This window comes from Felis catus, chromosome B4 (assembly GCF_018350175.1).
Source record: "Felis catus isolate Fca126 chromosome B4, F.catus_Fca126_mat1.0, whole genome shotgun sequence".
Lineage (NCBI taxonomy): Eukaryota > Metazoa > Chordata > Mammalia > Carnivora > Felidae > Felis > Felis catus.
In genome coordinates this window covers 38,181,406-38,193,912 of record NC_058374.1, presented here as the reverse complement: position 1 = coordinate 38,193,912, position 12,507 = coordinate 38,181,406, and the positions used below count along the sequence as shown (strand labels likewise).

The window sequence follows — 12,507 nt, the reverse complement described above, 5'->3', positions numbered from 1 at the left end:
TTGAGGAGAGAAGGAAGTTTTTGTAATACAGAGGCTTTTCCAAAGGTGTTGGAGAGAAGTTGGAAGGGGTGGAGGCAGAGGGGTAGTTGGAGGGAAGAAGCACAGAGCAAATAGGGCAACTCATTTATTTGTTCATTTTATTTAATAAGTAGGTAGTGAGGACCAGGTACTAGGCCAGAAATACAGTAGCGATCAAGATGAGCAAGTTTCCCAATCTCATGGAACTTACATTTTTGTGGGAGGAGACATATAATAAATAAGATAATTTCAGATAGTACAAAGTGCTATGAAGAATGGAAAATGGAAATGTAATTGAGAGTGACTAGGGGAGCTTTAATAGGTTGGGGGACCAGGGAGAACCTCTCTGAGGAGGTGGCATTGACATGTGAGCTGAGTAGGAGGTGAGCATCCCTTCTAGGGAGAGGAGACAGTAAGAGCAAAGGCAAAGAGGATGTGGGAGAGTAAGACATTTGGAGAGGCTTGTATCCTTGGGGGGTAAGCAAGAATAGCAGTGGTGTGGGCCTGATGGGGTTTAGCTGTCACAAGGTTAGGCAGAGAATTAGTTTCCCTGGTTCTTCAGTGGGCAGATACACTCTCAGGCCTAGAGGGATTGTACTTCTGAAGGAGCTTTCTTAGTCTTTGATGAATGACACTAGTTTTCTGGAAGGAGTTGGAGTTGGTCTGTAACTGGATTGGTCACTTGGGTTCTGGAAGAGGCTCCAAACTCTAGGCTAGGAGTTGGCAAACTATGGCTCAAGGGCCAAGTCCTATGTTATTAGAGCACAACTCAGCTCCTTCATCTACACGTTGTTGTCATTGGTTGTGTTAGTGAGTTGAGTAGTTGCAACAGAGACCACATGGCCTGCAAAACCTGAGACACTTACTATCTGACCGTTTTATGGAAAAAAGTTTGCTAAGCTTTGCTCTAGGCTGTGGCTGGAAGTTTTCTCCGAGGCAGTTCAGTGCTGGTCTGGGTGCTGTACTCTGGAGCGAGGTCTCCAAAAGCTTCAAGTGCATCTCAGGTGCTATAAATCTGTTAGTCATTAAGCTTGTTCACATGTATGTGGGAGTGTGCTGTGAGCCTGGAGATGTAGTTCAGGCTTGAACTGGTCTTCCACTAGTGGTCTGTGGGCTCTGCCACTTGCTGCGAGAGGCATTGTTCCAAGTCACAGTTCTGTGCGTGTCATGCCCTGCTCAGTAACATTAAACAATTCTCTGTTGCTGCCTGATAAAATTCAGATCCCTTAACCTAACTCCACATAATGGTTCTATTGTACCGTTCCAGCCTTAGTTTCCAACTCTACCTAGACACTTAAATGCTCCCGCCAGTCTTAACTACTCACTACTTCCCACTTTGGTGACTGAATCATTTTGCGACCATTTATCACATTCAGCTTTCTATTCTTGGTTGTTTGGGTTCTTGTCTCATGGGCTCTATCAGTTTTTAAACTATGTGAGGGCGAGTACCATATCTCTGTTTATTTATTTTTCCAGTGCTCATCAGTGATAATTTTTCATAAATACCCTTTATCAGAAAGCTTTTTCTTTTCCTAATTTACTGAGAGTTTTTTTTTATTTTCTATTTTTTAATTTTAATTTTTTTAAAAATTTACATCCAAATTAGCATATGGTGCAACAATGATTTCAGGAGTAGATTCCTTAGTGCCCCTTACCCATTTAGCCCATCCCCCCTCCCACAACCCCTCCCGTAACCCTCAGTTTGTTCTCCATGAGTCTCTTCTGTTTTGTCCCCCTCCCTGTTTTTATATCATTTTTGTTTCCCTTCCCTTATGTTCATCTACTTTGTCTCTTAAAGTCCTCATATGAGGGAAGTCATATGATTTTTGTCTTTCTCTGACTGACTAATTTCACTTAGCATAATACCCTCTAGTTCCATCCATGTAGTTGCAAATGGCAAGATTTCATTCTTTTTGATTGCCGAGTAATACTCCATTGTGTGTGTGTGTGTGTGTGTACATACATATATATATATATATATGTATATGTATATATGTATATATGTATATATATATATATATACACACACACACATACCACATCTTCTTTATCCATTCATCCATTGATGAACATTTGGGCTCTTTCCATACTTTGGCTATTGTTGATAGTGCTGCTATAAACATGGGAGTGTATCTGTCCCTTTGAAACAGCACACCTGTATCCCTTGGATAAATGCCTAGTAGTGCAATTGCTGGGTCATAGGGTAGTTCTATTTTTAGTTTTTTGAGGAATCTCCATACTGTTTTCCAGAGTGGCTGCACCAGCTTGCATTCCCATCTCTGTTCATTTTTATGTGCCCAGTAGAGCTGCCTTTTAGGAGAGAGTTAGGTTGTGTATTTGTTACAGTTACTTAGCACTGTTTCTTGAATGCATTTGGCACTCAAAAATATTCATCTAGCGTTCAATCAAAGGGCTACTGTATTTTTTTAAAGTAATCTCTCTCCCAAACATGGGGCTCAAACTCACCACCCCTAGATCAAGAGTCGCATGCTCTATTGACTGAACCAGCCAGGTGCCCTAAGGGTCTACTGTATTAGTATTTATTTGTATCCTTACACCTAATACTGGACACATAATAAATTAATGAAAAATAATGACTAAATGAATGATTGCAAGTATTTCTACAAGGTGAGAGGAAAGCAATAGTTTATTAGTAGTGATAGGGAGGCATTTGGGATTGTTGCCTCTGCTGTTGTAGGGTAGGTTTGGGACTCTGAAGGTTGGCATTTCCTAATTCTAAACTTGAAATTTCAGTAAACTACTACTCGGTGGATAAAGTCATATGAACCATGGGTCTTGGTCTAAGTAATGTACTTTTAGGTGTGATTAATTAATTGAAAGGGAATATAAAAGTGAAAAACAATGTTTAGAGGTTATCTGTCAGCCATGGTGATAAGCCCTCTAGATAATTATTACTACAAAGTCATGAAGTAGATTTTTAGAAAAACTTTCTATTGTGGAACATTCTAATCATACAGAAGTCAAGAAAATAGTGTAGTCAGCCTTCCTGTACCCATCACTAAATGTACTGTTTATTAGCTCATAGCCATTCTTGTTTCACATATACTCCCACCCATTTCTTCCCCTCGCTTATTATTTTGAAGCAAATCCCAGACATTACATAATTTCATCCATAAATATTCAGTATGTATCTGTAAAAGATAAGGTCTCTTTAAAAAAACATAAGCACAATACCACTGTCACACCAATCACCCCACACAATTATTCTTCAATATCATCAAATATTCTGCTATCTCCAAATTTACAGTTTCATATATCTTTTTTATAATGTGTTTGTTTGAACCTGGATCCAAATAAAGTCCCACTTCATGATTGTTTGATTTGTCTCTTAGCTTTTTTGAACTTTGATTTCCCCTTTCACCTCTTTTTTTCTCCCTTGTGATTTATTTGTTGAAGAAAAAGGACTGTTTTTCCCATATTTTGGATTTTGCTAATTGTAGCCTCATGATGTTGTTTTACATGTCCCTCTGTTCTTTGTATTTACTATAAATTAGTTTGTTCTGGTGGCTTGATCAGACTCTGGTTAGAGATGCGGGGGGCAACAGAGATAATCATATCTGGATGTCTTTTTTTTTTTTTTTTTTTTTAGTATGTTAGCAGCTATTGATCAATTATGAATTGAAAAATGTTGGCATAGGGTGCCTGGGCAGCTCAGTCGGTTAAACATCCAACTTCAGCTCAGGTCATGATTGTGAGTTCCAGCCCTGTGTCAGGCTCTGTGCTGACAGCTCAGAGCCTGGAACCTGCTTTGTATTCTGTGTCTCCCTTTCTCTCTGCCCCTCCCCCACTCACACTCTGTCTCTCTCTCTCCCTCTCTCAAAAAATAAATAAACATTAAAAAAGTTTTTTTTTAAATGTTGGCATTATTATATCATTGCTTCTCCCTTTATTAGTTGGTATACTTCTGGAAAGAGATACTGCTCTTTATAAACTGTTTTTGTTACCCAGTGGTACAATTTATATAGAAAAGCCTGAATAATTGCTTGATTTTTATTACCATTTTTCAAAATAATTTTTTTTATTATGCCCTTCAAAGGTGGCCACTTTTTTCCCCCTTTAAGAATCATTATGAACTCAGGAATTTAAATGCATTTGATGTATTTTAATACATTGCAATTATTAACTTTGTTAGTATGCAAAATGTCTCATCTTTGGTCAGAAGGAGTTATTTTTATTTTCTTCTTGATTTCTAGTGACTGATGATGTTGAGTGCTTTTTTTTAATGTGCTTATTGGTCACTAATATATCTTCTTTGGAGAAACGTGTATTCAGATCCTTTGCCCATTTTTAAATTGAGTTATATGTATTTATTATTGAGTTGTAAGAGTTCTTCAGGATACAAGTCACATATATCTATATGATTTGTAAATATGTTCTCCCATTCTATGGATCATCTTTTCACTTTCTTAACGTGTCTTTTGAAGTGCCAAAGTTTTTAATTTGTCATTTTGTTTTCTCCTTGTGCTTTTGCTTTTTGCCTAATACAAGACCACAGAAATTGACTCCTATGTTTTCTCCTAAGTTTTTGTTCTAACATTTAGGTTAGATGTAACCTATTTGAGCTAGTTTTTGTGTATGGTGTGAGGTAGGGGCCCAAATTATTTTTCCTCTGAGGTTATCCAATTGTCCCAGCACCGTTTGTTGAAAAGATGATTTCTTTCCCATTGAATTTTGGTACTTTTGTAGAAAATCACTTGACTATAAATGTAAGAGTTTATTTCTGGACTTTCAGTCCATTTCCATTAACCTGTATGTCTATATTTATGCCAGTACTACACTGTCTTGATTATCTTTGTAGTAAGTTTTGAAATCAAGAAGTATAAGTCTTCCAGCCCTTCTTATTTATTTATGTATTTATTTATTTATTTATTTATTTATTTAAATGTTTATTTATTTATTTTGTGAGAGTGAGCATGAGCAGGGGGAGGGGCAAAAAGAGAGGACAGAGAGAATCCCACGCAGGCTTTGTGCTGTTAGTGCAGAGCCCAATGTGGGGTTACCATGAACTGTGAGATCATGACCTAAGCCAAAATCAAAAGTTGGATACTAACCAACTGAGACACCCAGGCGCCCCAACCTTTCTTTTTAGGATTGTTTTGGAATTCGTTGCATTTCCATATGAACTTTATGATTAGCTTGCCAGTTTTCACAAAAAAGACAGCAGGGATTTTGATAGAGATTATGTTGAATTTGTAGACAATTAGGGGAGAATATTCATCTCAATTATGTTTAGTCTTCTGATCCATGAACATGGGATGTCTTTCTATTTGTTTAAGTCTTCTTTAATTTCTTTCAGCAATGTTTTATAGTTTTCATTGTACAAGTCTTACACTTCTTTTGTTCAGTTTATTCCTAAGTATTTTATTCTTTTTTATCTTATTGTGAATGGATTAATTTTCTTAATTGCATTTTCAGATTGTCCATTGCTACTGTATAGAAATACAGTTGGTTTTTGTATATTGATTTTGTGAACTTGCCAAACTGGCTTATTAATTCTAGCTTTTTTTTTTTTTTAGTGGATTTCTTAGGATTTTCAATATACAAGATCATGTCATTTGTGGGTAAGACTGTTTTACTTCTTCCATTCCATTTACCCTATTCAAGTCTGAACCTGGGAGTGCTTCTCCTTGGCCCCTCCTCTCACCTTTCCTTTTTATTTTTTTTAAGTTTACTTATTTATTTTGCATGCATGTGCAAAATAAGTTTATTTATTTAAGTTTATTTATTTTCCATGCCTGTGCATGCACAGGCAGGGGAGGCACAGAGAGAGAGAGAGAGAGAGAGAGAGAGAGAGAGAGAGAGAGAAAGAGAGAGAGAGGGAGAGAGAGAATCCCAAGCAGGCTCCATGCTGTCAATGGAGAGCCTGACACAAGGCTCGATCTCATGAACCTTGAGATCATGATCTGAGCCGAAATTAACAGTGGGGACACTTAACCAACCGAGCCACCCAGGTGCTCCTTCCTCTTGCCTTTTCTTTCTGTTTCTTTTTTTAAAGATAAAAAAAATGTTTATTTATTTTTGAGAGAGATAAAGAGTACGAATGGGGGAGAGGCAGAGAGAGAGGGAGACACAGAATCTAAAGCAGGCTCCAGGCTCTAAGTTGTCAGCACAGAGCCCAACACGGGGCTCGAACTCACGGACCGTGAGATCATGACCTGAGCTGGTTAGCCACCCAACTGACTGAACCACCCAGGCGCCACTCCTATTGCCTTTTCTAATCAACTGCCTAGTTCTGCCTATTTTAACCTCCAAAGTATCTTTGTAATCTGTTCTTTTCTCTTCAACTCCACTGCTACTACCTTAGATCAGGTGACTATTATTTCTCACTCCTCCTCAAATCCACCTTCCACATTACCCAAAGGGTGATTTCTCTAAATCACAGATCCTCTGATATGTGAACCCTTCAAAGATTCCCCATTGCCCATAGCATGGCAAACAAAGTTTTTCCTCCTCAGTTTCATTTTGTACACTTCCACCAAATATTGAACTCATTAATGCACTTTAAGATATCAATTTTAACAGCTACATGACACTTACATCATTTGGAGATATTATACATTTTTGATGGGTTCTGTGTGTACTTCCCTTTACCTATCATGTTGTCTCATGCCTCAGGGCTTTTTGTGTATCTTGTTCCTTCTCCCTCCATATTATCCCCTCTACTCTGTTTCATCCTGAGAAACCACACTCACCAGCCCATTCTTTCTGAAAGCTTCTCTAACTCTTACAGAATTAATTATGTGCTCATCTCTATTTTTTTTTCAGAACATTGTACATGCCTATAATATTGCACGTATTGTCCTATAATTGTCATGTGTTCTTTACTAAGTTCTTTGAGGTCAGTAATCAGTTAGGTTTATCTTGAATACCCTCACAATACCTATCATATAGACAATGCCAAAAATTTTTTGTTGAGCTCACTTGAATTAGGCTTTTTCTATAAACCTTGCTTTTAATAGACCATTTTCTAAATTGTCAAACTGTTTACATTTTCAAAAGAACATACTTAAAAATAACATTTTTTTTAGATGAGATAAGTAACATATGTTTATTTAAACTGAATGGTATTTATAGAAAAGTCCTTAGAAGAAAATAAAAATTCTTTATAAATCTACCATCTGGATATGTTACCATTTTGATGTAAGCTCTTCCAGTTTTTTCTGTGGACTCATATGTGTTTGTGTATATATATGTGTGTGTGTGTGTGTGCACATAATATATGTGTGTGTTTTTAATTTTTTATTTTGAGAGAGTGCAAGCGGGGGAGGGGCAGAGAGAGAGGGGGACAGAGGATCCAAAGCAGACTCTGTGCTGACAGCAGAGAGGCCGATGTGGGGATTGAATTCACGAACCCATGAGATCATGACCTGAGCTGAAATCAGACGCCCAACCAACTAAGCCACTCAGGTGCCCCTACATGTGTGTTGATATAATATACACAAATACGTATATATTCATATATATTACACATATACATACATATATATATGTATACACGTATACACATAGTGTATGTGTAATATATATGAATATATATGGATACATATAAAACAGTATGATACATACTTTTTGTAGCCTGTCTTTTTTAACTGAATGTAATATTAATGTTTTATCATGTCACTAAATATTATTTTAAAAAATTATTATTACTTTTTAAAGATTTTATTTTATTTTAAGTAATCTTTACACCCAATGTGGGACTTGAGCTCACAATTCTGAGATCAAGAGTTGCATGCTCCACCAATTAAGCCAGCCAAGGGCTCCTACAAAAATTTTTTAAAATATTTTTTAAATTATTAAAACAATTTTTTGTTAATATTTATTTACTTTTGAGAGAAAAACAGAGTGTGAGCAGGGGAAGGGCAGAGAGAGAGGGTGACACAGAATCTGAAATAGGCTCTAGGTTCTGAGCTGTCCACACAGAGCCCAATGCAGGGCTCAAACTCATGAACTGTGAGATCATGACCTGAGCCAATGTCAGATGCTCAACTGACTGAGCCATCCAGGTGCCCCCCAAATTATTTTTAATTATTGTACATATATGTATGTACTGTGATGTAAATATCTATGTATTGTTGAGTGTCAAGAAAATTTTGAAATTTTACTTATAGATGAATGATGCCATGGTAAATATTTTTGTATATAAACCCTGTGCACACCTTTGGTTCAACATAACAAGTTTATTGAATAGTTACTATGCAGCAGGTATTGTAAAGAAGTTATAATAAATCCATTTCTCTCCAGGAGTCATAATTGGGGGAGGGGAAGCTCTATTCTACCTTCGGTTCTTTAGAATAGGAGCTAGTGGGTTAGTTCCAGGGTACACATTCCAGGTTTGGTTGCTAAGGTGTAATTATTTCTCAATAATTGGGTAGTATTCCCAGGAGACACTTCTATGCCATCTCAACTGCTTCCTCATAGTGCTGTTGTCCATCTGGTGTGGGCAAGAAGGAGAGAAACAGGGACTGGAGCAGGGTCAGGCCTAGAGAGAAGGTGAGTCTGAACATGAGAAATGAACTAGACAGGGGTGGGAAAGGAATGGATTCAAGGGACTTTTTTTTAAAGTTTATTTATTTATTTTGAGAGAGAGAGAGAGAATAAGCAGGGGAGGACAGAGAGAGAGAGAAAGAGAGAGAATCCCAAGCAGACTCCATGATGACAGTGCGGGGCTCGAACCCATAAACCATGAGATCATGACCTGAGCTGAAACCAAGAGTTGGCCGCTTAACCGACTGAGCCACCCAGGTGCCCCATTCAGGGGACATTTAATAAGTAAAATTCTCTGTCCTGGCAGGGCTGTGGATGGTGCGGGAGAGAAGTCAAAGATGACTGAGACTTAAGCTCTGCCCAGAGATAGGGATTAATTTTGGGATGGAGAGAAGATAATATGTTCAATGTTGGATGTGCTGAGTTTTAAATACTACAAGAAATGAAGAAGTCTAAAATATAGAAATAACTATTTGCAACTTAAGGCCTAGGGAGACAGATTTTGTTACTCTGAAATTACTCTATATTTTTCTAACGAAGTTTAAAATTCACCAATTCTCTATTTTTCTTCTAAAGAAGATAAGGATCGTAAACTCCTTAATTAGCCTGCAACCTCACCTTTCTCATCTTTTGAGCTGTGTTGTCTAATGTTTTCATTCCATCATGGTTTTAACTCCCTCAAATTAGTGGTTATTATTATATTTCATAGTCAATACTTATTTAAACTTACCAACCTCTCAGTCTCCTAACAGAAAATAAATTACACACTCAAATTAGGATAATTCAAGGACAGTTTAACAAATAAATTAAAGCAACTATTTCTAATGAGTATGTGTGAATAGAGATTAAGAAACCTGCAAGATATTAGGGTACCTGTGTGGCTCAGTCAGTGGAGCATCTGACTCTTGATTTTGGCTCAGGTCATGATCTCAAGGTAGTGGAATCGAGCCCTGTGTTGGGCTCCACACTGAGCATGGAGCCTGCTTAAAATTCTTTCTCTTTCTCTCTGCCCCTTCCCCCTGCTTGTACTCTTCCCTCTCTTAAAAAAAAGAAAAGAAAAAAAGAAAGAAAGAAACCCACAAGAGATAGTATAATATGCTGGAGCTGATAGCAACCAGAGTTTTATCACCCCTAGACCTGAAGGGATCTGGGGAGGGAGCCATCATGAAAAGCTTAAAGGAGAGTAATACATATAGGGCTATCTTGAGAGAAATAGTGACCTCAAGATATACACCCAGCCAAAGACTACCTTGGTAGGAGGAAACAAAAATATATACTCTGATCTGACATCTTTTCTTTCTGCAGTGTACTATTAGGGCTCCCCATTGGCAAAACCCAGTTCCAAGCCAGAGGACAAGGGAGTTTATTTGATGTAGCCTCCAAAGCATTTAGCAGAGTGTAGAAGAGTGTAGGCAAGATCTGGAGAGCCAACAGAAGATATTCAGGATACCAAGTGTTTTACTAATTCTTAGTACATAACTAATACATTTCTTGAATCCTCCTCCTCCTTTCCAGGTTTATTTTATTCCTTGCTGAAATAAGGAAATATACTAGTATTTCTTTCATTGGGGGCTTACAAAAAAAAATTTCTTAGCCTATCTGGAAATGTCTTCATTTAGCTTTCATTCTTTCTTTTTTTTTTTTTTAATTTTTTTTTCAACGTTTATTTATTTTTTGGGACAGAGAGAGACAGAGCATGAATGGGGGAGGGGCAGAGAGAGAGGGAGACACAGAATCGGAAACAGGCTCCAGGCTCTGAGCCATCAGCCCAGAGCCTGACGCGGGGCTCAAACTCACGGACCGCGAGATCGTGACCTGGCTGAAGTCGGACGCTTAACCAACTGCGCCACCCAGGCGCCCCCATTTAGCTTTCATTCTTGCATGATATAGCTGAGTATAAATTTCTAGATTGATAGTTATTTTACCTTATTTATTTATTTATTTATTTATTTATTTATTTATGAGAGAGAGAGAGTGTGTGTGTGAGTGAGCAGGGGTGGGGCAGAGGAAGAGAGAGAGAAAGAGAGAGAGAGTGAGAATCTCATGGAGCTCAATCTCATGACCCTGATACCATGACCTGAGTTGAAATCAAGAGTTGGATGCTTAACTGATTGAGCCACCCAGGTGCCCCATGGTTATTTTCCTTCAAAACTTGGAAGCTATTATTGCACTGTCTTCTCTGTTGTTGCTCATGAGAAGTCTGTCTGATAGTCTTTCCTTTGTAGTTAATCTTTTTTCTCTGAAGCATTTAGTATTCTTTTGCTTTCTCTGGTCTTTTATTTTATTCCAGTGCATCTAGATATGGATTGATTTTCTTTATCCTGTGAAAGACTTGGTGTTCTTTTTCAATCTGAGGATTCATATTTCCTTTAATTCTGAAAGACTGCAGACATTTTCACTTCAACTATTAGCTCTTGCCTGTTTATTCTTTTGGAATTCCCCTTAAGTGTATATTGGAGTTTTTCATACATCTCTCTAAACTTCTCTTTTATTTTCTTCTCTATATGTCTGTGCTATATTCTGGGTCATTTTTGCTACTCTTTCTTCCAATTCACTAACTCACTCTTTAGCAGTATCTTGTCTACTATGAAACCTATCTACTGAGTTGTTTGATGTCTATGTTTTTCTTTCTGCATTATCTTTTATTTTATTTTATTTTATTTTTTTCAACGTTTATTTATTTTTTTGGGGACAGAGAGAGACAGAGCATGAATGGGGGAGGGGCAGAGAGAGAGGGAGACACAGAATCGGAAACAGCCTCCAGGCTCTGAGCCATCAACCCACAGCCTGACGCGGGGCTCGAACTCATAGACCGCGAGATCGTGACCTGGCTGAAGTCGGACGCTTAACCGACTGCACCACCCAGGTGCCCCATGCATTATTTTTTAAAAATATAACTTCTTGGGGTGCCTGGGTGGCTCAGTCGATTAAGTGTCCGACTTCGGCTCAGGTCATGATCTCACAGTCTGTGGGTTCGAGCCCTGCATCAGGCTCTGTGCTGACAGCTCAGAGCCTGGAACCTACTTCGGATTCTGTGTCTCCCTCTCTCTCTGCCCCTCCCCTGCTCATGCTCTGTCTCTGTTGCAAAAATAAATAAAAAAAAATAAATAAAAATATAACTTCTTGTTTCTTTTATGTAAAATCCTGTATTCTTTTTATAAAGATTTTTTTTATGTTTACACATTTTTTAAAGACAGAGAGAGAGCAAAAGCAGGGGTGGGCCGGAGAGAGAGAGAGGGACACAGAATCTGAAACAGGCTCCAGGCTCTGAGCTGTCAGCACAGAGCCCGACGCAGAGCTTGCACCCATGAACCGTGAGATCACGACCTGAGCCGAAGTTGGATGCTTAACCAACTGAGCCACCCAGGCACCCCCTGTATTCTTACAGTTCCTATTTTTTTATTAAACAATTTTTTTTAATGTTTACTTTTTGAGGGAGGGAGAGAGAGCATGAGTGAGTGGGGGAGGGGCAGAGAGAGAGAGAGGGAGACGCAGGATCTGAAGCAGGCTCCAGCCTCTGAGCTGTCAGCACAGAGCCCGACATGGGGCTCGAACCCATGACCAAGAGATCATGACCTGAGCTGAAGTCAGATGCTTATCTGACTGAGCCACCCAGGATCCCTTACAGTTCCTGTTTCTTAATTTAAAAACTATTGTCTTGGGGCACCTGGGTGGCCCAGTTGGTTAAGCATCCAACTTCAGCTCAGGTCATGATCTCCAGGTTCCCGAGTTTGAGCTCTGTATGGGGCTCTGTGCTGACAGTTCAGAGCTTGGAACTTACTTCTGATTCTGTGTCTCCCTCTTTCTCTGCCCCTCCCCTGCTCACGCTCTGTCTCTCTCTTAAAGATAAATAAACATTAAAAAAAAACCCTATTTTGTTAAATAAACACACAGAAAGGTGCATGAAATGAGTAAGTAGACGTCAATGATTTACCACAAATCAAATATCTGTGTCACCACCATCCAGATCTCCCTATTGTG

At 38.5% G+C, this 12,507-nt stretch overlaps 1 protein-coding gene across 19 annotated transcripts in view; it reads left to right on the top strand.

The window, feature by feature from the left end:
- Window positions 1-5,558: 5,558 nt before the first annotated feature.
- LOC101098061 (maestro heat-like repeat-containing protein family member 1) overlaps window positions 5,559-12,507 on the top strand; it is a 96,597-nt gene continuing 89,648 nt past the window's right edge. For 16 of the 19 annotated variants that reach the window (XM_045061253.1, XM_045061251.1, XM_023256657.2 and 13 more), the window contains exon 1: window positions 5,559-5,600. In XM_045061253.1, coding sequence (XP_044917188.1) covers window positions 5,588-5,600 — 13 coding nt within the window. In that variant the 5' untranslated portion in view covers window positions 5,559-5,587. Of the gene's footprint in view, window positions 5,601-8,078; window positions 8,533-12,507 lie in introns of those variants that run through there. The other 3 variants (XM_023256654.2, XM_023256653.2, XM_045061250.1) reach the window with 2 other exon arrangements.